General features: G+C 54.2%; 1 protein-coding gene across 1 annotated transcript; it reads right to left on the reverse strand.

Annotated features, from left to right (window-relative positions):
• Positions 1 to 919: 919 nt before the first annotated feature.
• Positions 920 to 24,451, reverse strand: LOC308657472 (synapsin-3). The gene is made up of 8 exons (XM_081309200.1): positions 24,028 to 24,451; positions 23,735 to 23,877; positions 18,622 to 18,696; positions 14,771 to 14,873; positions 10,767 to 10,901; positions 9,470 to 9,557; positions 4,453 to 4,744; positions 920 to 1,448 (listed from the first exon to the last, which is right to left on the reverse strand). The coding sequence occupies exons 2-8, from the start codon at positions 23,824 to 23,826 to the stop codon at positions 1,316 to 1,318; spliced, it is 918 nt and encodes a 305-aa protein (XP_081165326.1). The 5' UTR covers positions 23,827 to 23,877; positions 24,028 to 24,451; the 3' UTR covers positions 920 to 1,315.
• Positions 24,452 to 25,173: the final 722 nt, after the last annotated feature.

The following is a 25,173-nucleotide window of genomic DNA, read 5'->3' on the forward strand; positions in this document are numbered from 1 at the left end:
AGTCTGGGTTGAAAGGACCACAAAGGTGGTGACCGTCTTATGCTCCTGGGAACCTGGCTAGGCCTCAGCTGATTGCTAAGCAATCTCCAGGCCAACTTTAGTTTTCACCTCCTTCCCGAGGACAGTGAGGGGAAGACATATTCAAGTTTCCCAGTGGGCTGTGAGGGGATAACATGGTGAGGTCACAATATTCTGGGCCCGGGAGGCTGCTTCTGCACCTATGATGTTTCTAGCACCAGGTGCTTGGTGACTCGGGACCGCTCTGGCTCCACTGATCACAGGAGGTGGGCTGGGACAGGGGAGAGAGCCCTGTCCGCTCTGTCATTCACTTGCTTGGTCAAATAAGTTGGATAAAATAAAGTTAGAGCTGATCGTTTGTCCTGCAGGAATTCCAAGAGCCTTTGCCACCTACTTTGCACTCTGCGTCTCCAAAGGAGTCCCCTAACAGTGTTTCCCAAGCCCCCTTGGTCACGGGACCCTCCTGGAATTGAGAGGCCCACCAGGGCCTTGCGGGCAGGGTCTGCGCAACGCTGACCTGGAGCCCTTCTGTCCCCTGCCTTGGTCCGCTGATTCTCCCTGGGTCCTGACACACGGGCAGGTCATGAGGATGGTCAGGATTCCTACAAGAGCCTGTGCCCACCGCGGCTGTCCAGCTAAGGGCCACCCTCGGCCTGGGCGGCACCCGAGGGCGTCTTTCTGCTTCTGTTGTTTAAAGGCCCCACGTGTTGCCCAGGTCTGGCTTCTTCCTGTTGACCTCAGGTCTCCTCCCCCGCCTGCCCTGGCCGTGAAGGGCCTTTGCCTGCTGCTCTGAGGGCAGGTCCAGCACGGATTTGGGCAGGGGGTAGAGTCCCTGCTGGGGTTTTTCTTTCTTTGCTGTTAAAAATTATTGCCTCCTGTGTGGCGGGGTCGACTCCAGGGGCTGCATTGGATGGGGGTGGCCAGGGCCTGGGAGGGGACCGGCCCAAGGGCAAGCACAGCACTAAGGAGAGATGTGGAAACTGGAAACTAGGGCACAGACGTCACTGGTCGGGCAGGGGAGCAAGCGAGGGGACGGCGGGTGGCACGGTCTGTCTAGAGGCCGAAGTCGGGGAGCCGGGCGGCTCTCCAGGGCCCACCCCAATTCAGACAGCGCTGGGGTCATGACGAAGGACAGTGGGGACACATGGAGACAGTCAGTCCGTTCCTGGGTCGAAGGCATTTAGAAAGTGTGTTCTCGGGCCCTGCCTCCTCTTCCTGCCAGGAACGAAGGCCGAGGCGGAGGCCGGGCCAGGAGAGGGCCCAGGGTCCCGGGCTCCTGCCCTCTGCCCGGCGGGGGCTAGTCTGAGAAGAGGCTGGCGAAGGACTTCCTCAGGTTGCGGATGGTCTCGGCCTTCGCCTCGTCCTCACTCGGGGTCCCGCGCTGGGAGGCGTCCGAAGTGCTGAGGCTGTTAGTCAGGGACTGAGATTTGCTGCAAGAGAGAGGCCAGGAGGTTGCGGGGCCAAGGCCCGGGCTCCCGAGGACATGGCCCTGGGCTGTCCCAAAAGCCAGAGGCCTGAGAGATCAGAACCCAGGCGTCGCAGCCCTTACCTGGGACTGGTGGGGATGTCACCCAATCTGCAAGCGCTTGCTGAGATCCCCGTTTGTTAGGTACAGAAATCCGGGCTGGCAGAGGCAGGTCTTGCTCTGGTGGACTCTCACAGCCAGAGGGGCAGCCTCCAGGGCTCAGATCCTTCCCCTCACCAAGGCTGCCCAGGCAGCAGGCCTCGCCAGGGAGGCCGGACCTCCCCCCGCCTGTGTGCTCAGACGCCCTGGGCCAACTAGGGTGCCTCACACTGGGAATCCGGATCTGACCCCCTGGGCTTCTGTTCCCACCTCTTTCTCAAGGCCTTTATGGTTGCCCCCACCCCCACCATTTTGGAATTTCCGTGGTCCCAGCTGATGGGACCCCCGGTGCCTTCTCCGAGTGTGTCACGGGAGCTGGCCTGCAGCCATCCTGCTGAGCCCTTCCTGTGTGCCAGCCCCAGGGCCAGCTGATGGGGTGCAGGGACAAATGCAGCATGCCCTACCCTTGAAACGTTCACAGTCCAGGGGAGGTGACATAGGATGGGACTATGTGGATACGTCACGAGTTTAAAGGGTCTGCACACTGCCTTGTCAACACATTAAAAAATGGAGATACTCTTCTAAGTGGGGACTAGTTTTGCCCCTCTCTTATGAACCCGTAAAAGCCTTATCCAGGATGAGGCCCAGAGTGGGTATCTGGTAAATATCTGCCAACTTGAACTAAATAAAACGATAATCTAGGGCTATGGGTGTAGCTCCGTGGTGGAGCACTTCCTAGCACGCACAGGGCCCTGGGTTCATCCCCCAGCATTGCCAAGAAAATAAAGATGAAAAAATAAGAAAGGATATGCTAAACAAGGAGTCAGGAGACGTATGGGATTCTAGCTAGATGACCACAAAGCCAGTGCCCAAACCTGGCTCAAGTTCCAAAGCTCTCGCCTGCCCTGTGAATAGCTGCGGGGACCTTTGTACACGGGGACAGGCCGCACATTTCCAAGCTTGCCTGGTGCCTTAACATTCTAAGCACACACTGTGCAGAAACTCATTTCATTCTTATAATAACCCCGTGAGATACTGTCTCCATTTGCATGTGAAGACACTGTAGCACAGAAAAGTTGAGCAATTTATTGGAGGTCATTCAGCTTTTAAATGGTGGATCTAGGATTGGAACCCAGGCAGTCTGATTGTAGAACCTGTGCTGTCAGTTACAATGCCCTATTGCCTGAGGGTCACTTGTTAATATCTATCAAACTGGGTACTTTTTTTCCCCACAGTGACAAGGAGTCAGGAGATTTATGAGTTTCTAGCTAGATAAACCACAAAAAAATAGATGTTCAAGATTGCAACATTGTTTAAATTAAAGCCAGATATTTACTTAGGTGGACTAATTAGATAATCATAGTACAACAATGTAGTGGAATACTATACAGCTATTAAAAATCTCAATGAACAGGGTGGAAGAGCTCTAGGTTGTATTGTTACTGAAAAGTAAGGAGCCTAATGGTGTGGATAGTGAACACAGCCATAGTGTAAGAAAGCGAGGAGGGGATCAGAGGGTATATATTTCTATTTGTATAAGGAAACACTGGCAGGACAGACAAGGAATTAACAATTATGGTCGTCTCTAGGGACCAGGGGAGCAAAGCACTGGATGGGAGTGGGGTTGGAGTGAGGCTTTTCAATGTCTATCTTTTATATCATTAGTGTCTTTAAAATCTTTGAACCATGTGAATATATTACCTATTTGAAAAAAAATCATGTTATCATGGATGCCTTGGGTTCTGTCCTCACCCTTCTATCTACGAACAACAGGAACTCGGCCAAGTTCTGTAGTCTCCTTCTGTTTATTCATCTGTACGACGGGAATAGTGAGAGTCTTTAACTTCTAAGCTCACGGGGACCTAAGAAAACCCAACCTCACAGAGTGCTTGGCCCCGAGCAAGTGGGCGGTGGTGTGGTCTGGGAAACTGTGATGAAACTGTGTTCGTGTTCGGGTACAGGGACAAGTTTCCAGGGGCCACATGGTTGGGATCCCTCTTTCTGTAAACCAAGAGCGAGCCCTGAGAGGAAGCAGGATGTGCGTGTGTGTCATGAAGGTTATTTTAAAAAATGACCAGGTTCCTCCCACCCTGTGGGCCACCCATTTGCAAGGTGCTTCCTTCCACCAAGACTCTTTCCCCACCTTGTGAATCTGGGCACGGCCAGGTGATCTGCTTGACAAGGGCAGGTGTATAGCTTCCAACCTGGGCCCCCAACGCCTCAGGCCTCTACTTTTGCCCTGTTAGAAGCAATCCTACCAGGTGAGGAGGAGATGCCCTGGAGACAGGGCCAGCTGACCGCCAGCACCACCTGGCCCCAGTCAGTCCACCAATCCACAGGAGTGACCTGGGGAGGAGGGCTGCTATACTTGGCAAGGAAAAATTCACGTCACCCAATTCAAAATTTCAGGCGAAAAGCAAGCATATATTTTTAAAGTCTTAACATACCCCATGCAAATACCCCAAGTTTTCATGTTTATCTGAAATCCAAATCTACCCTGGCATTCTTCATGGTACCCGGAAGTTCTCCAGGAGACACAGCAGAAGAATTGTCCAGCTGTGTTAAACTCAGAGTCAACTGCTGAACCCCCAAGTTGTGAACAAAGGAAAATGGTTGCTTTCTTAAGCCACAAAGTTTGGGGGAGGTTTGCTAAGGAGCAAGAGGTAACTAGTTCCTGGGCTTATGGAGGGGCACACGGGAGCCCTTCTCTGTCTCCCTGGGCCCTGCCCCACCCAGGCAAGGCCCCAGACCAATTTCCACCTATTTAAAGCCCAGGAGAAAGGCCTCTTTGGATCTTTCTTTGCTCTGAGTCCCTGACCCTGAAGAGCCCGGCACCCCAATCTCCTGCCCTCAATGGCCAGAGCACTTACTTGAGATGGGGATGGGGTGGTGCTGTCTTCTTGGACTCGTCCGCCTGCTGGGAGGTGCTGCGGCCCTGCACGGGCGGCCGGGGCTGCGAGGCGAGGCTGGTGCCCGGCTTGGAGGCCTGGTTCGGGGAGCTGCCCCCAGATGCCCGGGAGAGCTGTGGAGACCCTGGCGACCGCTGCTGCTGTGGGGATCCAGACTGGGGGCTCAGGGGTTGCTGGCCTTGCGGGGAGAGCCTCTGTTGGGAGGGGCTTCCGGATCTGGGGGTCTGAGGAGACTGGGCTTGACGAGGACCCCCTGCAGGACGAAGGAAGGGTTAGGTTCGCATTCATGAGGCTCAACAGGGCTGTGCCCAAATTGTTGTTGACAACAGTAAACACTGAAAACGAAATAAATACAAAGCCACAGGAAGTCTTCAGGTGCCCCAAGGCGCATCTGTCCAGTGGAAGAGGCTGGGGTCATCCTATTGTAGGATGTGGCAGAATAGCATTAAGTGACAGGGATGCTATTGATGGCATTGAACACATACTGCTAATAAAAATGGCTTATATGACAGCATAGATGTTTATTCTTTTGGCACAAATACATAAAGCTATGTGGAAAAGAAAGATTGAAAGTTGTTCATAGACTCACTGGGCCTAAAACTCTAATGTGCCCATGGATCATTGGGGATCTTGTCAAAAAACAAAAGAACTTGACACAGTAGATCTGGGGTGGTGATGCGGACCACATCGTGTACCCCCAGATTGGGACATTGAAGCCCTAACCCTCAGTGTGACCGCTTTTGGAGGTGGGGTCTTTGAGGGGGTAATTAAGGGTGGAGGAGGCTATCAGGGTGAGGGCTGATCAACAGGGTGGGGTCCCCATAAGAAGACGAAGAGACATCAAATGTGGGTGTGTGGCTGGGGAAGAAGGAAGCAGCTGCCGTCTGCCAGCCAGGAGAGAAGCTGCACCCAGAACCAGTCCTGCCGACACCTTGGTCTTGACCTTCCAGCTTCCAGAGGGTGAGAAATAAAGCTGCTGTGGTCTATGGGCCCAGGCTGCGGCTCTTTGTTGTTACCCAGCTGGAGCAGAAAACTGCTGGTGATTCTGCAGCTTTGAGTTACAAGGCCCTGAACACCACCCTGACCGCAAAGGTGGGGGGGGTCATGAGGGACTCGGATTCTTCTCCCTCAGGCTTGGGAGGCTGAGGCAGGAGGATCAAGAGCAGGCAGAAGAGGTGTAACTTTGAAAAAGAGGGAAAGAATCATCCCTGACTTTTGGGATTGCTCTCTACATTTTTCTAAGAACTTTCAGGAGCAGCATATCCTTACTTCTAGAGAAACTGATGGAGAAGATATGACTCTGCTCTTTGTACAGAGGTGGAGACACAGTCCTTCCCTTCCCAGGGCTGCCCTGAGTCCTCACGACATCTTTGTGTGAATTAAGAAAATTCAGCTGCTTTCTCTGGTGGCAGCAGCTCTGGCCAGGTGCAAGAGGATCCTTCCCCTTGGACACGGAGCCAGTTGGGCACATTTGCCGAGGGCATGACCTGTCTGACTGGTGGCCCTGACTCTCTGCTGGCACCAGGAGCCCCGGGTCCTGACTCAAGCCTTGTCAGGAACTTGCCACGTGACTGTGGGGAAGTCACACAATGAAGTCATTGGATCATACACCAAACAGCCCTCCCAATTAAACATTTTTGTGAGCGGGGGGAACACTTTCTAAATTGGATTAAATTACAACCCCAGTTTAGCAAATGATGGCATGTGGCTTTGAACCTTGACCTCTTTCATGACGGTAGATGGGAGGACCCCTTGATTTCAAACTCCAACACCTCTGGGCCAGGCGGGTATGTAAATAAACAAAGTGGAAGAGTGTCAGAAAAATAACTGCTTTAAAAAACCCTTCCCTCTGGACATAATAAGGGTTCAGAGAACTTTCTCTAAAGAGGTTCGAGCCTAAAGAAAATAGCCATTGACTGCCTGTCACCCTGGAAGTGACAACAGAGAGGAGCAGGGCCTGAGGCAAAGGCAGAGTCCTTGCTGGGTCCAGGGATCAGCCCTGACTAGCCGGCAGCTGATGGCTCTATATAGGAAGGCAGACTCACTGTTTCTAGAATCTCTGTATCTGTCATCCTAGTGGCTTGGGAAGCTGAGGCAGGAGGATCAAGAGTTTAAAGCCAGCCTCAGCAACTTAGTGAGGCCCTATGCAACTCAGGGAGACCCTGTCCCTAAAATAAAAAGGGTGGTGGTGGGGGGGGAAGGCTCTAGAAATTGGCAAGGGGGGAGGGTGGGAGGCTTAACATAAAATCTAGATGTTTAAGTAAAAGTTCCCGAGTTTTAAATGTTGGAAACTGTTTTATTTCTAAACCCACTGCAGGTCAAATAAAACATCATGTTTTCTACATGGTTCTTAAACTCCATCCCCACCCTGGGCCGATAATATTTTGAAAACTGTGTGCTCAACTCATCAACTTTAAGTCCCTATATATCCCTTGGATTCATTAAAAGACACCCTCGTTATTTATTTTAGTTTTTTTTTTTGGAAAAGCATACAATTTGGCATTTTTTTAATTTGAACACAGACACAAAATATCATGTATAAAAGGTCTTTGCCGAATCACAGGATTGCTGCTAGAAAGCAAAGTTTATTGAAAGGAAACTTTCACTGTTACTGAGTTTGAAAACGAGCATCGAGTGTGAAACAATAATGTGATCTTGTCATTGGGGGAAACTGGTGAAAACCTCAGTCTTCAATTAGGCTTGTTTGAGAAGATAAATTAGCCTTGTTATTTTTAATCCGGATTGTTAATTCTTGGAGCGTTTTCTTTAGTTACCTTAACTGCTTTTAAATCGATTATTTTTCAACGGACTAGAAGTGTGTTGAGAGGCATGTTTCTTAAAATAATCTCTCTTTATCCGGCGTGTTTCTGCTCTGGGCAGAGAGGAAACCACAGTCAGTAGCTCTCTTTTAAAAGGGGGCTCTGTTCAAATGTGTTTTTAAAAAGTCAGACCCGGGCATAGTGGAAAAGAGGGGGCAGGCAGAGCAGGCCAGGAGGCTGGGGGGTGACGCGTGTCGTTTGGAACATTTAGAACTAGGGAAGTCTTGCCAGGCGGACAGTGGGGTCGCGTGAGGTACAAGGATCCTTGATGATAATCAAGAGCAACCTGGTTTTCAGATTTGTGAGTAAGACAGGTTACTACCAGTCAGAGGTTCGGAACGGTTGTTGACAGTGAGTGACAGTAGGAAGAGCTGATGTCTCTAGGCCGGCTCTCTCTGTCAGACACCTCGCTAACTGCTTCATCCGCATTATTCTGGGGACAGTTCCTCATCAGTACATGTGACCGATGCTTTGTCCTCCTTTATCGCTGAGGAAATTGAGGCTGGGAGAGGGGATGAAGTGAGGTCACTGGAGTGTGTTCTTGAAGGGCCTGTTGGGACCCCGGACCCCCTTTCTCTCTCTGCCTCCTTGACAGGCTTCCTCAGCTAAGCCCTCCTGCTGTCCCGACGGACTGTGCCCCGGGCCCCAAGCACAGGCGCACATGTAGTTAACATTCAATAAATGTGGCTTTCTTTCAGCCCTGGGGTTGAACTCGGGGGTGCTCTACTACTGAGCCACATCCCCTGCCCTTTTTATGCTTTATTTTGAGACAGAGTCTCTTTAAATTGCTGAGGCTGGCTTTGAATTTGCCATCCTCCAACTTGCCATCCTCCTTCCTCAGCCTCCCGAGTCCCTGGGATTACAGGCGTGCAGTACCCTGAGCGGCCCGAGTGTTACTGTTTTAAATTGTAGAGGGAACTGAGCGTCAAAACTCTGGGGATTTGTCAGAATAGAGAATGAGAGAAAACTTCAGGGACAAAGAAAAAGACATGAGTAAGATTAAGTGGGGAAGCCCACTCTGGCCTTTAGAGTGGATGCGAGTCTGAATAAGCCATTGTACTGCCAGACCATGCAACTACAGACACAGAGGCTGAAAGGTCAACTAGCCCAGCGTTTTGACAAGTGTGGTGATTTTTAGTCTGTGGTCGAATATAATTTCGATAATTGTGCATATATTTTGGAGTATAGGGGGGGAAATAGTCAACATCACATTCATTTATGTGAAAAGTGAGCTAATATAAAAGAATACACTGAATAAATGACAGTGATAGAGAAAGGGAGGGAGGAAGGAGAGGAGGAGGGAGGAAGGAGAGGAGGGAGGAAGGAGAGGAGGAGAGAGGAAGTCCTGAGGGAGGAAGGAGCAATTTTCCTTAGATTTATGGAAGAGGAGACCATCTGCTGCCTAAGGTTGACTTTTTCCAAGAAGCAATACATGTATTGTGTTCATGATTGTGGCTTCGAGGCCAGACGAGATAGAAGCTCTTTCTTTCTGGTCAATTTTAAAGCAGATCCTTAGAGATTGCAAGGAAGCTGCCGGGCCTGGTGGCTCCCTGCAGAGCTGCTCTGGAGCTGCAGCGACCCCATTTCCTCCCGCGCCTGCTGCCTGCGTGGGAGAGCCCCTGGGCCGCAGAGGTTCCGGGAAGCGCTCCTAGCTGTTCTAGTGATCTGGTCTCACGGCGGTTTCCATACTTAGCGGTCCCCTGACAAACGGTGGCATTTATGTAGTACTGCTGGAATGTTTTTGAGGAAGGATTTCATTTGACAAGGTCATGTCTTGTGTTCTGCTTTTTCTCCTCTCTCACTCCAGCGGGTTGGCTCATGCATCTGGGAGCTAGAAGTGAACAGGTTCTAGAAGGTCTAAAAGGCCAGACTGTCGATCTGCCAGTTGCTTGTGTCTCCCTGGGTGAAGCTTCCACGGCCATCGCAGAACAAAGGAAATACGGATGTCTCTCCTGTGGAATGCTCGGGAGGCTAGAAAGTGCCTAGCACCATGCACAACCCGCACTGAAAGGCAGGTCTACGTTCTCTTTCCTTCCCTGTCGCTAAAGGGTTGACACAACTCAGGGTCGTGTGGAACGGGTGTGGTGTTAAGATGGATTCTTCCACAGTGCCCTCTGGAGATCCCGTGCGCCACCCTTGACATCCTCCCTGGCTCTTACCTTGTGGAGGTGGGCGTGGTTGGGGCTGTCCCAGTTGAGGTCCCAGCTGGCCTTGCCCGGGGGATTTTGCGGGTTTGGTTTGTGGAGCCTAAAGCGGAAGAAAAAGGAAGCCTGTTGCCATCTCCCTGGCCTTTTCCTGGGTGGGGGCCAGCTTTAGAGAGATGGTTTTTTAGTGAGTGAGACCTCCTTGCAGGCGTTCTTAAGTGTTCCATGTATTAGGTCTCACACAGGTATGTGTTGGGGTGGCCACTACCCAAGACAGAAATTTCCAGAGCAGAAGGCCACCCGTGCCCTCCTCAAGTTGAACCATCAACCTGACATCTGTGATCATGGATGAGTGCCAATGTCTTGGCTGGGCACAAGATCACGAGCCACCACAGCTTTGTAGATTCAAACAGCAATTCTTTATTCCCGAACTCACACCGGCCTCTACACATGTTCTGGGGAAATCCCAGTTCTGCCGCCGCCCAATTCACCTACTCCACGAGGCTTTTTTCCTAATACTTTCTTTCTGAATCTCACGAGAACTCCACGGGAGCTCAGGTAGCAGGAACGCCCTATTTCCAGCAGCAATAATCTTCAACCTCCAACTTCCCTAAAACCCATATTGTCTTAAACCGGGAATGCCTTAAACTTGTCTTAAACCGGGAACGCCCTAAACCCAAGGACCGGGATAACTTCCTCAAACCTGATCAGCTCTAAACCCGGATCTGCCCTGGTCCTAGAGCAAGGTCACCTTACATGCAATGTCAACAGCGAAATTCCAAGGCAAGTCCATTTAACATGGGGTACGCTGGCAAGGAAATTTCAATGCATCATTCCTACTTGGCAATGGCCCTCAGCAGATGAGGTCTTGTGGGGACAGCAGGATCTGGGTGGGGGACAAGAGCAAGTCTCTGGATGAGACTGCAGCTGGAGGGTTCTCTGCAGAGTGGGTTGGTCCTCCTTGGTGGGGGCTGTGCAGGGAGACACAATAGTCTCCATCATCTGTGCTCTAGGAATACACAGGGACCTGTGAACACGGGCTCTTGTTCAGGCCCAGGATGCAGGCAAGGGATTATGACAGCTGTCAGTGCTCTCTGCCCACAGGTGCCTGAAGGCCAGGTGGGACCAGATCTTTCTCTACAGCAGGGAAGAGGGGCCCCTAGAGACATCCTGAGTCCCCCCATGGGGACACCCACCTCTTTCCACCTCATTCCTATCTACCCACTATGGCTCCTTCCCTGGGATCCCTCTGTTGGATCGAGGGGCCCCCAGCCCAGACATCCAGCATGTTCTTTATTCTGGAGAATCTTACCCATGGCTTCAGGGGTGAGGGTACTGTGCCCCCTGGCATTAGGAATTGGCTCATTTTGGAGACAACAAGGTCAGCCATCAGCTGCTTGTCCTCTTCCACATGCTCCCCGATCAGGGGCATTGAGCTGTCCATTACCTGTGGGAGACAAAGGAGGGGTGAAGGACCCCATGCCTGCATAGCTGGGGCAGCAACGTCCAGAAGCAGTCCTGGGCTCAGGACCGAAATGACCACTAGATGGCGATGTCCTCCATGCAAACCACCCAGCCCCGCACCTCCAGCTGCGACTGGGCTCCCTGGAGACATTCTGTTCCCCCAACTTCAGTCTAAACCAGCTCCCTGGTTCAGCTCTGGTCTGCCTACAGATGTTGGACTAGGGCAATGTGACCATGACCCAGGCTGGGAGCCTTTGCTGACCTTTTCCGTATTTTTCTTTGGGGAGCTGGTATCCGCCCCCTCCTTTCCCACTGCCCCCTCCAAGGGTTGGGTCTGGCCTCCTCTCCTCTGGCCCAAGGTCAAGACTTTCCACAAAGCCGGAAACAGTAAAGGTGGGGGCTCCATCAGGACCAGAAAAAAGGGGGGGGGTGGAGGTGGGGGTTGGAATTGACCCAGGGTTCAGAGAGAAGAGGAAAGAGGGGAGGGTTGTTCTCTAACACAGGCCTGGGGCCAAAGTCACTCTGCAGGGACCTGGCCTTTCTCCAAGGAGACAAAGAGGTGGCCTGAGAGACGGGGACTGCCATTCTGCTGTTTCTACAGGTGGAGAAACTGAGGGGTGGAAGGGATTTGCCCGAGGCCACATAGGACAATGACCCAGGTGAGTCCCTGGGCAAGGGCAGCTACGGAAGGCCCTGAACTAGCCTTGGCAGACCCGTGAACTAGCTGTGTTCTCACCCTGTCTCTCTCTTCTACCGCTGGAATCCAGCCGCCAGTGTTCACCTGCTCCACCCCCCTCAAACCTCGGAGCTGGTCTCCCCTCGTCCCGGCTCTGGACCAACCAGCTTCTCTGTCCTCTGGGTCCTCATGTTCATGATTTGCTCTTCCCACTCCTGGTGGCCTGGGTAGCTGCTCCTCCCTCCTCCCGGAAACTGTCTCAGATGGAGGGAGCCAGCTCTGGGAGCTGATGCTCCTTCTGCCCTCACTGGTTGTCCCTCTGGAGAGCTGTGCTATGGGCTGCGAGGTGGAGTCGGGGGACGGAGGTCCTGCAGCAGTCCGCTCATCAGGCTAGGGGTGGGGCCTGCCCCGTTGCCTTGGGCACTTGCCAATCTCAGTAGCTCTCCGAGGCAGGTCTTGTTAGTGTCCTGATCCCAGTGATGAGGAAACCGAGGCTCACAGAGGTGGCACCTTCCTTGTCACCAGGCAAACTCTCACCAGCTCTCCAGGGTCAGAACCCAGAAGAGGCAACAAGGGTTCTAGGCCTGGTTCTGCCACAGACTTGCTGTGAGACCCTGGGCTCGTCACTATTCCTCTGTGGGGCTGTTTTTCCCTTGGTGATAGACTAGGGGTTTGAGCAGCTGCTAGTCCCTCCAGCTGGACTAGCGGGGTCTGTGAGTCTAACGCACCCCTGAGCCTGAGAAGCTGTGAAGCCGACTGCCCTGCGGCTTCCTGCAGGGGCCTGAACACTCCTCAGGGGGCTCCTGGTCTGTGCCCAGGTCTGTGACATCGGGATCCCAGTGTCCGCCACATGGACAGTCTGGGTTACAGCAGCTGTGTTGAGTTATAGCTCTGGAGTCTGTCCCCGGCCTGTCCTGTCCTCTCCCCCTGACCCTGCCTACCCTCTCCTGGCCTGGTGCGTTCTCCACATTCCCTGCAATGGAAAATAGTGACCACGCAACCTCAGGTCACACAAGTTTGGAATCCCCACAGTGGACACAGCCAAGGAAAGTGGACACTGGGTGTCCCCGGGGAGTCATGCTTCCAGTGAGCAATGTCATAGCCTGGACAGGTCAGAGAGGGCCTTTCCCCCGGGTATTTCACTGTGAGGATCCTCACCAACCATCACACACGCTCTGTTCTCCCCACAGCGGTGAGGTGGCTAGGAATCCAGTAATTTTGGATCTCTCCTGCCTTTTTCTTTCCTTAATAGGAAAAAAAAAATACCTTTTAATCCTAGTGGCAAGCTTCCCCTCTCCCCTGATCCTACCCCAAACCCAAAAGGAAGGGGAACAACCCCGTAATGTTTCTGAGAGAAAAGAAAAAAAAAATTCGAAAGCCACTTTTTTCTGGAACATTTTTGAGAAGCTGTTTTCTTGTGCCTTGAAGTCCAAGCCCACTGCTTCGCTTTCTTTTTGATTTGTTTTTTGTTTTTAATGTGAACAGTCTTTCATCCCTGAATGTGTGGGGGCAGGAGCCTGGGCCCACGGGTGCACATTTTTCCTTCCTAAGAGTGAAAGTTGAGAAAACCCGGAGGGACAGGCCCTCGGGGGACCCCTGGCTGCCACTTATGGGTGGAGGCAGGGCCTGGGGGGACGTCTGGCGTCCCCGATGACATGCAGATGGGAGCGGGAGGGCCTGTGGGGTCCCAAGAGCTCTGATGTCCCAGGCAGAGGAGCTGTCACCCTGCGCCTGCTCAAAAGCTCCCAGGGTCTCCCCAGGAAAGTGGGGGACTGGCCCCTCCAGGGTACTGTGTCCCTCAGTGACTCTGTCCCTGGTTCTTCAATATCTCCTCTGAGGAGGGGACCCTGGGGAATTTGAGGGACAGTGACAGCCAGACGGAAAGTGTTCTTGCCCGGAGAGGAGCGCTGTCTCCAGAGAAGGGCTGGCTCTCCACTGTAGGGGCCACTCATCTGCAGGGAGCCTCCTGGGGGCGCTGGACTCCCGACCCCGCCTCCCTGGGCACGTGTCAGTGCCCACTGAGTCACCTGGTCCTGCTGCGCTGTGGATCCCTGGGGAACCCTGCAGCAGGAGGGCCTGGGGGACGGCTGGCTTCTGTGGTCACCCTGGCCATGTGCTTCCCATTAGCCACCCACACCTAGGGGAGGGGGCAGCCACAGGCCTTGTGTCAGCACCGGCCTCCCCTGTGCTGGGGAAGTGAGTCTCATGGAGGGAGGGGGGGAAGGGTGGTGTGTGCGTGTGTGAGGGCATGTGTGCGTGCGTGCGTGCGTGTGTGTGCATGTGTGTGCGTGCATGCATTGTGCGTACACACGTGTGTTCGTGCATGCGTGTGCACGTGTGTGTGCGTGTGCATGTGTGTGTGTGCATATGTGTGTGTGGGGGTGTGTGTGAGCATGGAGAGCCCAGCCCAGGCCAGAGTGGACAGCAGCCGACAGCAGGGCAGGGAAGGAGCTGAGGAGAGCCAGGAGGGCTGGGGACCAAGAGGGCCACGGGGAGCCACGGAAGCGGGGGATTGAGGGGTGGAGGGCTGTGCAGAAGGAGGGTCTTGAGGGGGGCTCGCCTCAGCCTCTCTGGGGGTGTCTCTTACAACTTCGTTTCCCAGCATCTTCCCCCATCACCCCTGCACACTGTGCCCCTTCTGGACATTTGACACCAGTCCTTTACTGTTTGTCACACTCTGCCCTGTCAGCCTGCAAACTCCATGTGCCGTGGGTTCACTGCTGTGTCCCCAGAGCCACACGCCGAGCCCACAGGAGCCCCTGAAGCTCATGTTTGTTGAATGAACAAATGACAGAGTCTCTGCATAGTGGCCAGGGGAGTGTGTCTACCTTCTTGGACACGGAGGTCACTGACAGGGCCCAACGGGACAGAATCTTGCTGACTCTTGGCCTGCCACTCTTCCATTAGGGTCACAGGCCGGGACAGCTGTTCAGCTGGGTCCTGAGCTCTGGAGGCCGAGCCCCTGAGCATGAAGCCAAGGTCTCTGATGCAGCTGAGGTGGGACAGGGCATACGAGGGGCAGGCAGAAGCTTCTGGAAGCTGCTCACTGCAGCCTGGGCTGCCTGTGCCAGGAGCAGGCACAGGACACAGCTGACCGTGCTGAGGCCCAGGACTGGAGTCTCCCCTCTGGCGCCTGCCAGGTAGAGCCAGGCGGGGGACGTCGCTTCAGGCCTCACCTCAATGATGTAGTCCCTGCCGTCCTTGCTGTGCACGGCCTTAACGGCACAGATGTCCAGCCCGCCAAACATTTCTGAGCAGCTGTCCACCCACAGCCTGTACCTGTAGGGGAGGACAGATGGACAGAGTGAGTGCTAGGGAGGGCAGGGGGCGGGGTCAGGGGGAGGGGGAGGGGGGAGACACAGCCATGCAGAGGCAGAGAGTCCCAGCTGACAAAGAGGAGATGAGAGACTGTGAGGGGCACTCAGGAGGGAGACAGGGACACTGGGGGTGGGGGGGGAGAGAGAAAGAGAGAGGGTGGAGGGGGAACAGGGAGCCACGCTGGGAAGGAAGGCAGAGGGAGAGAAGGAGTGAGAGCCCATGATCTAGAGACCCTCACCCTGCATCCCGGGCCCCGCCGGCCCCCCAGCGGTGGGGAGCTTGTCCTGCTCCTGCCTGAGCCTCTGCAGCCCTTTTCCCTTGGGAAAGCTGCTCCAAGGCTCCAAACATCCCCCTGGGACCAAGGCCTGGGGGGGACAAAGGGTGCATTCTCCCCCAACTTGGGGTGGAGGTGGCAGGGCGGCCTGGCAGGCTGCTCCCGCCTGGCCCCGGGGCCTGGGCCTCTGGACCCGCGGCTTTTGTTCCCTTTCCAGCCACTCCAAGGCTCCAAGGCCAGTTTGCTTTGCTGGGGACAGATCTCAATGCTGGACTTTGACCCTGCAACAAGGGGCCGGTTGTATCTGGAGAAGTCTTCCCAACTGCACTGGGCTTCCCTTGTCACAGGGGACTCTGTGTTCATGTTCTTGCTTCTCTCCCCACTCTCCAGGGTCACACGGGGCACGCCTGCTCTCAGATCTATTTGTGTCTCTGAGCCATGAGGCCCAGAGTGAGGAGGGATCATGGCTGAAGTGCTCTTAGAACTCACTCTCTTATGAGTGCCACTGAGGCCCAGAGAAGGAGGGCGGCTTGCCCAGGTTACACAGCAAGGCAGGAACAGAGCCAGGATTACCTAGGTCTCCTGGTTCCTGGCCGGGTTCTTTCATTCAGCCTCAGCCAGAGTGTGGCACGATTAAAAGGAAGGATCCAGGCCTTCTGTGCCTGGGGGACTGACTCCTCATTCCTGCTGATCCTACCACAACTCCATCAGGGAGGTTTCAACCCCCCTTTATTGATGGAGAAACTGAGGTTCAGAGAGATTAATAGTGACTGTGCGGCTTCCAATCCTAAGTCCTGTCTGATTCCCGATCTCACGTAAGCTGCGCTTCCTCTCGCTCAGGAAAGCCACTGCCCTCCTGTCCCTCCTCAGCCCAGGAGGCAGGGGCGGGGACTATTGCTACTATTTCCTCAGTAGTTTAGGATGATCCTTTCCCTCTTGCAGCCTCAGTTTCCTCATCTGTGAAATGCAGTGGCCAGAAGGGGTTCTGGTTGTGTGCTGGAATCACCAGGAGCATTCAACCAACACTCAAGCAAATATCTATTTTCAAAACGCTTCTCATGTGAGTCTGATGTGTGGTCACATCTGGAGGCAAACCTTGGTCCTCAGGGCTCTCAGAGTCCTCTGTGTTCTGATCGGGGTCCCTGTATTCGGTTCCCAAGGCCCACTTGTGGGACACTAGTTTAGGGAGAGCTGCTCTGAGACACTCTTGAATCAGGCCTCTTGACAATGGAAGAGGGACGTCTAGACCTCAGGCCAGAGGCAACTGGCTTCCAGAGCCTGTTTTCAAACGAAGAGCATCTGGGTGGCCTTTGGCTGCACCCAGGAGGCCGGCAGCCAGGGTCAAGGCAGGGACTGCAGGGTGGAACCCTGTGGGAGAGGCCGGAGAGCGCGGGGTCCCTGCCCACTCTGGTCGGGCAGGACTATCACCAACCCAGCCTCATCCCTGGCATTGCCCAGGGCTCAGGCTACCCGGTAAAACCGTGAACCAGGCGGAAGTAGGGGCCAGAGCCTGGTTAAAGGGCCCCAGGGATTTTGGCCATGTGGGCATGGGACTCTCCAGGCCCTGGGGTACTTCCCTCGACCCTAAGGGGAAAGTGAATTCCAGGCCAGAGCAGCCCCATTCCTATGGTTGGTTCCTGCAGAAATGGCCCTTGTGGCTTGGGGCCAAGCAGAGCCAAGAAGATGGTGGCTTGCTGGGGACATTCATGAGCAGCTTGGGAGGCACTGGGGAGGGCTGCGCTCCCATTCCTGAAAGGCCGTGAGAAGGGAGCCAGGAATGTCACATGGATACCCATGGGGAGAGGCGTGGGGCCACCCCAGTCCATCGGACTCCCTGGAGCCAGGTGATGAGCACAGCCTCTCCTGGTGAGGAGGGCAGGTGGGCTCCCAGGTAAAGGCAGCGGCTGTCAGGTAAGGTAGCTGGGAAGACAGGCTCTCCTCCCTGCCCTGGGCTGGACTGGGTCAGGCACTGCATATCCCTCTCTTCATCTTTGCAGAAGCACTTTGACTTGGGTATTAGTGCCCTCATTTTATAATTGAAGAAGTTCAGAACAGTTCAGAGCTTCTCCAAGGTCACACAGCACGGGTCAGGGCCACTCACTGGAGTTCATGGGGGCTTTCTAGTCCCAGAACTGGGCCTAGCTCAATGACTGGCTCCCACTAGGTGCCCATCGAATAGTTGACAAAGAGATGAAACAAGTACCAGGTCCTCTGACTCCTCCATTCTTTAGGACGTCATCAGGCACCATGTCCTCGAGGGACCCTTGACCATTCCCTCCCTGGTCCCCTCTGGGCGCCCCTTCTCTGAGTGCCCACTGCCAGCACTTAGGGCTCCCTTCCGCCCTGTTCACCGCCTCGCCCTCTAGTTGTTTCTTTGTCCCCGTTCTTAGTGGGGAGCCGCGGCAGGGGTGGCTGCTGGGCTCTGTCCCAGTCCGTGGGTCAGTTAATGTCCCTCCATTGAAACACTCCTCGACGCCCCTCCGCACTGATCCGCCGCAGGGGGGCGATCCCAGTCAGACCTCCAGGGGTGGAGCCTGGCCTGAGCCCATCCAATCACAGCACTGCGGCCTTCTCGGGCACAGTGATTGGTTCAGGAGGGGTCACGTGCCTCAACCCTGGCCAGTGAGCGACTAGGGCTCAGTCGCGGGCTTCAGTCGGTCCCTGGGGAACTAGGTTTTCCGTCTGCCGGACCTGACACCCTGAAGGCCCAAGCCCGGAGGTTCCGTGGGCCGCTGTAGGAGAAGCACCCGCGGGAAACGCTCTCCTGAACAGGGTGGAGAAGCAGTGCCCAGGCCTCCCCGAGCCTGGCCCTCAGGAGGGGAGCCAGTAAGTCCTTTAGAGCAAGACCCCGTCACTTGGACCCTTCAGACGGATCCAGAGTTCTTAAAGGGAATGATTGGACCTTTCTACTGTGGCCTCTTTAGTGCTCAGCCCAGTAGGGCACGCAGTTGGCACTCAATAAATGTTCACTGAATACTTAGAGCTTTCTGGCCCCAAAGCCCACACTAAGTGCATTGCTACCATGTACTTGTGAGCAGAGGTCACCCCACAGGCGGGAAAGAATGCGGGTGACTGGCCCTGGGAGCAGGTGACAGCCCTATTTCAAGTGAGGATGGCTTGCAGCAAGTGTTTAGAGGGAGAAAGGCCTGCGTGAGGCGCTCAGCCAGAGTGCAGCCAGGAAACACTCGGGGAGGTCAGCCCTTCCTACCGGGGAGGAACAGGAATCTGCGAAAGGAGCGATTCCATTTCCCCTGGTGCCCTAAAAAGGGTGCTTCCTAAAGAGAAGCACGGGGACTCCCTGCTCCCTTCTCAGAGCAGTGGGCAGGGGAGGCTCTGGACCAGGTGGTGGCATGCTTCACAGGGCTCCTTGCTGTCCCCTCCCAGCTCCCGCCACAGCGGCACCCCTTGTCTCCCTGCTCCCCATCCGTCTCTTACCTCTCAGTCATGGCCACCTGCTCCAGCATAGCGGAGCCTGTGTTGGCCTTCCAGTTTCCAGAGATGGAGGTTCGCCTGGATCCAAAGACAAAACCAGAATGAAACAAAAACAAAACCCAACAGTACATGTCGGTGGTTAGGGATCGCTGTCACTGGTCTATTTTCCTTCTTTGCTTTGGTTGTTAGGAGTCTGTGTTTCAAATATCTGGCTCACATTAGTTGTGGTATGCACCTTTTTGGTATGTACCCTGTCCTCAGCCTTTTTTTTTTTTTTTCCTGTTTTTATTTCCTTTTATCCTGATTGCTTTATTTACTTTATGTATTGTTCTAGGAAGGTTTTGGAATATAAAGATCAAATTTAAAATATACTGATGTCATCAGATAAGATCCCCCCAACCTTGGTGGTATAGGTTGGATCTAAAGTGTTCCAAAGAGGCCCACATGCTAAAGCTTGGTCCTCAGCTTGGTGCTATGAGGAGGTGGTGGAATCTTTTAAGAGGTGGAGCTTCATGGAAGGAAGTTAGGGGGATATTGAGACACTGGTATTTTTCTTCCTTGGCTCCCTGGGTACCATAGTGTGAGCAGCCTCCTCTGCCATGTGCTTCTGTCACAATGTACTGTCAGCCCAGACTCAAAGCAATAGGCCTAAGTAACCATGACATGAGATCTCTGAAACCAAGAGCCAAAATAAATGTTTCCTCTTTGTAGGTTGATTTAGCTCAGGTATTTTGTTACAGTAACAGAAAGCTGACTAATATACCTGGTGTCTCCTTTTTGAGGAGAACTAGGGCCATGTAGCTTCTGGTGATTCTGCAACTTTTTGTGGGCCCCAAAATGTAGGAAAAATGATCCTTAGAGACAAGTGGTTACTTTTCCATGAAGAAAAGCAGGAAGTTCTGGCCTGTGCCTGATTTGCCACCCTCCTCTGTTCCTTTTCTGCAGCTTTGTCTGCTCCAGCAACACCTGACCTCCCTTCCCGTGCCCCAGTGCACATGGCCCCTCCCTAGGTCATTGGCCTGCAGTGCATTCTCCCCTGTGCCCCGTGTAGCTTTTGCCTCCAGCTTGCCCACCCCACCCCAAGTTCTTATCATACTTAGGCTTCATCTGAAACATGCCTTCCCTTCAGTCTACATTATCTGACAAACGAAGACTGCTTGGCACCACCCCCTGCGCTAAGCTCTGCCATGCTGATCCGGCTTGTAGTGATTGCTTTAGTGTCTTGTCTTTCCTGATGTGGGGATCCCCTGAGGGCAGGGGATCTGTTTCAGTGCATGCCCTGTACCCCCAGAGCCCAGTGGAACCTGGCATGTAGTAGGTGCCCAGTAGCTACTGAGTGAGTGAAGGATAGTGTATGATGTGGGGGAATCCAGAGAAGCCACCAACCACCACAGCACCTCTGCACCCACCAAAGACCCAGTGAGCTTAAGGAAATGGCAGAGATGAAGCCGTCCGTCTGTCTTAGGGGCAAGTGAGGGTATGTGGTTGAGATCAAAGAGTGAACTGGGGAGAGAGATTGACCCAAGAATATGTCTATAAAGAGAAAATAAAATGCGTGAGCGCTGAGAATTCATGGCGGCCACAGAGTGGACGCAAGTTCACTTTGGTTCAGTTCAGATCGACTAGATTCAATTCGGTTTGGCAAATGCTCCCAGGGCCACCCTGTGTCCTGGGTACTGGGTGAGTCTGAGTGTGCCGAGATGACTCCTCGGGCTGCTCACCGTCTTCGGGGTGGGCCAGCCTTGGAGCCAGGCGCTAGTCACAGTAGGGTTTAGCAATGGACACAGAGTTAAGGGCTCTGGGGAAGTCAAGGTGGTGAGAGAAGGTAAGAACTGATGGGAGTTACGCGGATGTGAGTTTGCATCTTGGTTTCAGGGTTTTCTAGCAATATAACCCTGGGCAGCGTCTCAGAGTCTTTATATCCTCAGTGGTAAAATGGGAGTATTTGGAGTCTCAGCCTTGTAGGGACTTGTGTACGTGAAAGGCCACGTTCCCATAGGCCTCCGAGCACAATGGGAGCTGCTATTATTTTTAGTAAGTGGACCAGGACAGGCAGGCAATCTAAGGACTGAAAACTAGCCAGATGGTGTTCCTTCCAAGAGGAGCGTGTAGTGATAGCTGATGTCTGAGGAATGCTTTCTGTATCTGAGACACGATCCAAGGGCTTTAAAAATCCTGGCCCATCTCAGCCTCTCCAAATCTCAGGGGATGGGCATTCTTCTCCTTTTTTCTCACTGTGTGGCAGAAGCCACCAAATTGTGTTCTTCACCTTGACTTGATCTTAACTTGGCTCTTAACCCTGTCTTCTTAACCTTGACCTTGACCTTCCATGGTGGAGCCCAGGGGGCCCATCACAGAGGGAGGGAAGGAGGTCTTGTTCTTGGCCTGAATGTGACACTGTCCCTGGGATTAGGATGAATGGAGACTGTGACAAGAGCATCCACCTATACAACAAGTTGGCTTAGTCCACTTGGGCTGTAGAAAGAACAGAGATTCTCGTCTCCCTGTACTGGAGGCCAAGAAGCCGAGATCAAGGTGCCAGCCCACTCGGGGTGCAGTGAGGACCCACTGTCTGGTTTCCATGCTGGAGGAGGCAGGGGTCTTTCTGAGCCCTCTTTAGAAGAACATTAGAAGGATCCCATTCTTGAGAGCTCTGCCCTCCTGCTCCGATCCCCTCCCAAGGGCCCCTCCACCTCCCTCACGACATCACCTTGGGGGTTGGGATTCCATGCGTGACTTTGGGGGGACAGAAATATTTAGAGCACAGCATAGAGCTATGGTATAACCTCATTGGAGCAGGTGGAGGAAGAGGTGCTGAGTGACTTTGGACCGAGTGGGGACAGTGTGACTGAAGATGAGAGGTGCTGCACCTGGCTGTGTGCTACAGTGGGTAAAGTCGTCTCCACGGCAATGGGTGGATGGGCTGGAACTGGGCACATAGATAAGTCAGTGGACGGCTGATGGGGGGAGCCAGGATCTCCTCTGTTGGAGTGGGAGGGTGCAGATAAGCAGTTAAGGAAAGGCCAAGAGGAACCACATCATGCCAGATAAAAGTCACAGACATCGGTGGGACTGTTTTGAGCTTAATGTCCATAGGATGGCTACGTAGAGAAATGATCATGGACATACATGTTCGTGTGGGTGAGGAGTCACACTCCTATTTCTTTGCCATATCTGACGAGAGAATCTAAAAGCTGTGACACCTTAGTAGCAGCCACCACAGCCTGCCCCGGGTGCAGGGCAGGATGTGGGCCATCAAGGAAGCTGAATGGTCAGGGCAGGGAGGACATTCCTCCCTGAGCTCTGGCATGAGCCACCTTCCTTGGATGTGAACAGCCCAGAGTCCAGGAAGCGCCACAGCGTGTGCCAAGTCGGAGCTGTCAGGCCAGCGAGGCTCAGATGAAGAATGGGGCAATGAGGTCATCCTCAAGAAAAGAAATTGGGACAAGGTGTCATCAACGTCAAGTGCCAGCTCCAACAATGCAGACAGGAGGAAGTGATATCATGAGGGACGGTGGGGGCCTCAGGGATGTCAGGTGGCCTTGCTGCATGTGGTGTGACTCAGAGGGGCAGGGAGGGGATTTTATCACCCTGAGGACATCTGAGAGCAGTGGCAACTCTGGCTCTCCTTGGGGCTGGAAGAGGGTGATTGACCAGGCAGGAGAAGGATTCTTTGAGCAGGGGCGCTATCCCTCTCCTGGGACTCTGCCATCATCTCCTCCAGTGCCCCAGGCCATGGCAGAGTGCAGTGGTGACAACAGAGACTGCAGGGTCCTCAGAGTCTGACATCACCATCTGGCCCTTCACACAAGTCTGCTGACCCCTGGCCTAGGCCATCCAGGTGTTGCAGAATCAACTCTCGGCAATCCAGGGGCAGACCTGCATGGCCGAGAGCAGCAAGACTGTCTTTACAGAATCAGGAGGCAGCTGGATTTGGCCCGGGGACTGTGACTTGCTAACCTGACCCTGGGCACTTGCTATCCTGTATGGAAGAAAAATGTGGACAGAAAAACTTTCCAACTGTCTAGGACAACCGTTGAGGCTCACCTACGGAGCCACGCAGTCCGAGCTCCGTAAACCCTTAGTGGTCAGGCTCTCTGGGCTCTCTGGGTCTCATCATTGCAAGTGGAACATTCCAAAGTGAAGACAGAAGTGGCTCAACAGCTGAGTCCTCTCCAAAGAACGAGATCTGGCTACTCCAGAACTCTTACGGCCTCAGCCCTGGGGGGGCGGGTCCAGCACTGCTGAGCCACATCAGGGGTGCAGGTGGGCTGAGTCCTTCTGTCTCTCATTCCTTCTTTTTCTTTTAGATACGGGGACCTCCATTCCCACTGGGGAATGGCCCTGAGCACATGGCACACCTCCCCTCTGGGACGCCCCTAGGGGTCGTCTGCCTTTCTCTAACCAATAAGAGCATGGCGGAAGCTGGCTGGATCTCCTGGTCCGTGGAACCATGATCTTGAGATAAGCACTGAAAACGATTAGGACAGGTTCCTCGCCAGCCTCAACACCATGGGAGCTGACTAGCACCTCTGGCTCTCAGATCCTTGGGGCCGCTCTGGATCTTAACATTTCTAAACTTGGTAATTCAGAGGCTTTTTTTTTTTAGTTTCTTATCACCCATTGTTTTCTAGTACATTCACTTAAACAAAACAAAACAAAACAAAAAAACCCTTAAGATAGCCAGCCATGGTTTCTGTTCCTTGCAGCCAGAGAAACCTGATGTCACCTTTGGTCTTCTGGGTTCCAGAGAAGCCCTCCTGCAGCTCACGGTCCCCAGTTATCTTTTTCTATACACAGATGGGATCATGTGCAGAGAACTGAAGAAAATCCTAACCCAGGCGTCCAAAGGCCTGCTTGACTTGTCCCCAGACTTTCAGTTTTGACTGCCAAGCATGCTCACCACGCCTAGCTGCAGTCCCCAGACAGGCCAAGCGTTTTCTTTCTCAGAGGGGAGCAGCCCTTACTTGTTGGAGGTCCACCACGGTGTCCGCCATGACAGACCAGAGAGGAAGGGCAGGGAAGGAGGCAGAAAGGGCCAGCCGTGGTGTGCGGAGGGAGGTCATCCCCGTCGCCCCGCCCCTCCTCCCAGCCCCCAGCCCTGCGGGGGACTCACATGTAAGCCTTGTAGTTGGAGCCGATTTTCTGGATGCGGATGTCGTACTTGGAGTCGATGAAGGCCTCGGTGGTGGCGTAGGTCTTGGCCATGGCCACCACGCTGGTGATGTCCTGGTAGTCGTGCTGGTTTTCTACCTTGATCTGTGTGGGAGGATGAGGGTGTGAGGGCCACCTACCCCTTGCCATCTGAGCACCCCCTAGAGCTAGGATGGCGCTGTGGAGAGGTGGAGACCGAGAGGGCTACCTGCCCAGAAGAGGGATGACGCAGAGGCAAGTCATCCCGCTACCTACCTGCACGAGGTAGAGGACGAAGGAGCCACCCCATGTGGGAGGTCAGGACCCCTCTGTGGAAGGGCCAGCTCTGCAGGGTCTGGAAGGATGACTACGGGGTGTGGATGGACTGTGTCTGCCGCCCAGCTGGTCTTTGGAGGGGCAATGAGAGCCTGGGGGTCCCAGGGTGCGGTGGGGAAGGGCCTGGCCCATGGGGACAGGAGGATGGGGACAGCTGGGTGGGGACTGAGGGGCCGTGAGAGCTCTGATCAGGAGCTCAACCTTTAGCCTGAAGGTTCTGGAAAGTCACAGGAAGAGTGAGAGGAGTTCAGAGCAATTGGTTTACTTTGTGTTTTTGAAAAAATCACTCAGGCTGTCCTGTAGAGGGTTAAAGGGAGGAGTGTGCAGGGGACACAGAGAGAGCCGTTGGAAAGGAGTGTGTGTGTGTGTGTGTGTGTGTGTGTGTGTATCGGGGGAAAGGGTCTTGCTGGGAGTTGTGCGTGATGTGCAGCGTGGGGAGCATTTGTGTTGTGTCTGCCTGTGGGTGTCACATGCTGCCAGTGTGTGTGGGTCTTTGTGTGTTCGTGTGGTGTGTGTGTGGTGTTTGCTATGTCTGCAGCATGTTTTGGTGCAGTATGGAGCATGTGATGCATGGGCAGCGCTGGGCATGCTGGCTCTGGGTCCCAAGGCCTGGGGGACAAACTCTGTTTACTGGGCTGAGGCTGGGAACACAGGGTGGTGTCCAGGGGTCAGGGAGAGGTCCTATCCCAGGGGAACTCCCAAGGCCAAGTGCAGGGGACAAGGCCAAGGCTCCAAGACAGTGATCTCAAGACAGAGCAGAGGCTCCCAGCAGCTGTGGACGGCTGGGTGTGCTGCCCCTGTAGGTGCCCGGCAGCTTGCCGTGGGGCCCCTGCTTGTTCAGGTGGCTCTCTCCCCCTTCTTGCCTCACCCAGATAGTGGAGGACTCTGCCGGCCCAGCGCAGGCCAAGTCCAGAGGCCTCAGAAGGCCGGGTTCTGGGCGGTCAGTGTGTGGGAGGCTCCCCCGGCCCTTTCTTGCCTGCCCCTGAGCCTCAGTGCTGACGGCACCATGCCTCCCTGACACCCCCCCCCCCCCCCCCCCCCGTGCGGGCCAACCTTAGAGCCTTGTGAAGTGACTTCACAGCTCTC

Source organism: Spermophilus citellus (assembly GCF_964194105.1).
Source record: "Spermophilus citellus genome assembly, chromosome: 10".
In the NCBI taxonomy this organism is placed as follows: Eukaryota; Metazoa; Chordata; class Mammalia; order Rodentia; family Sciuridae; genus Spermophilus; species Spermophilus citellus.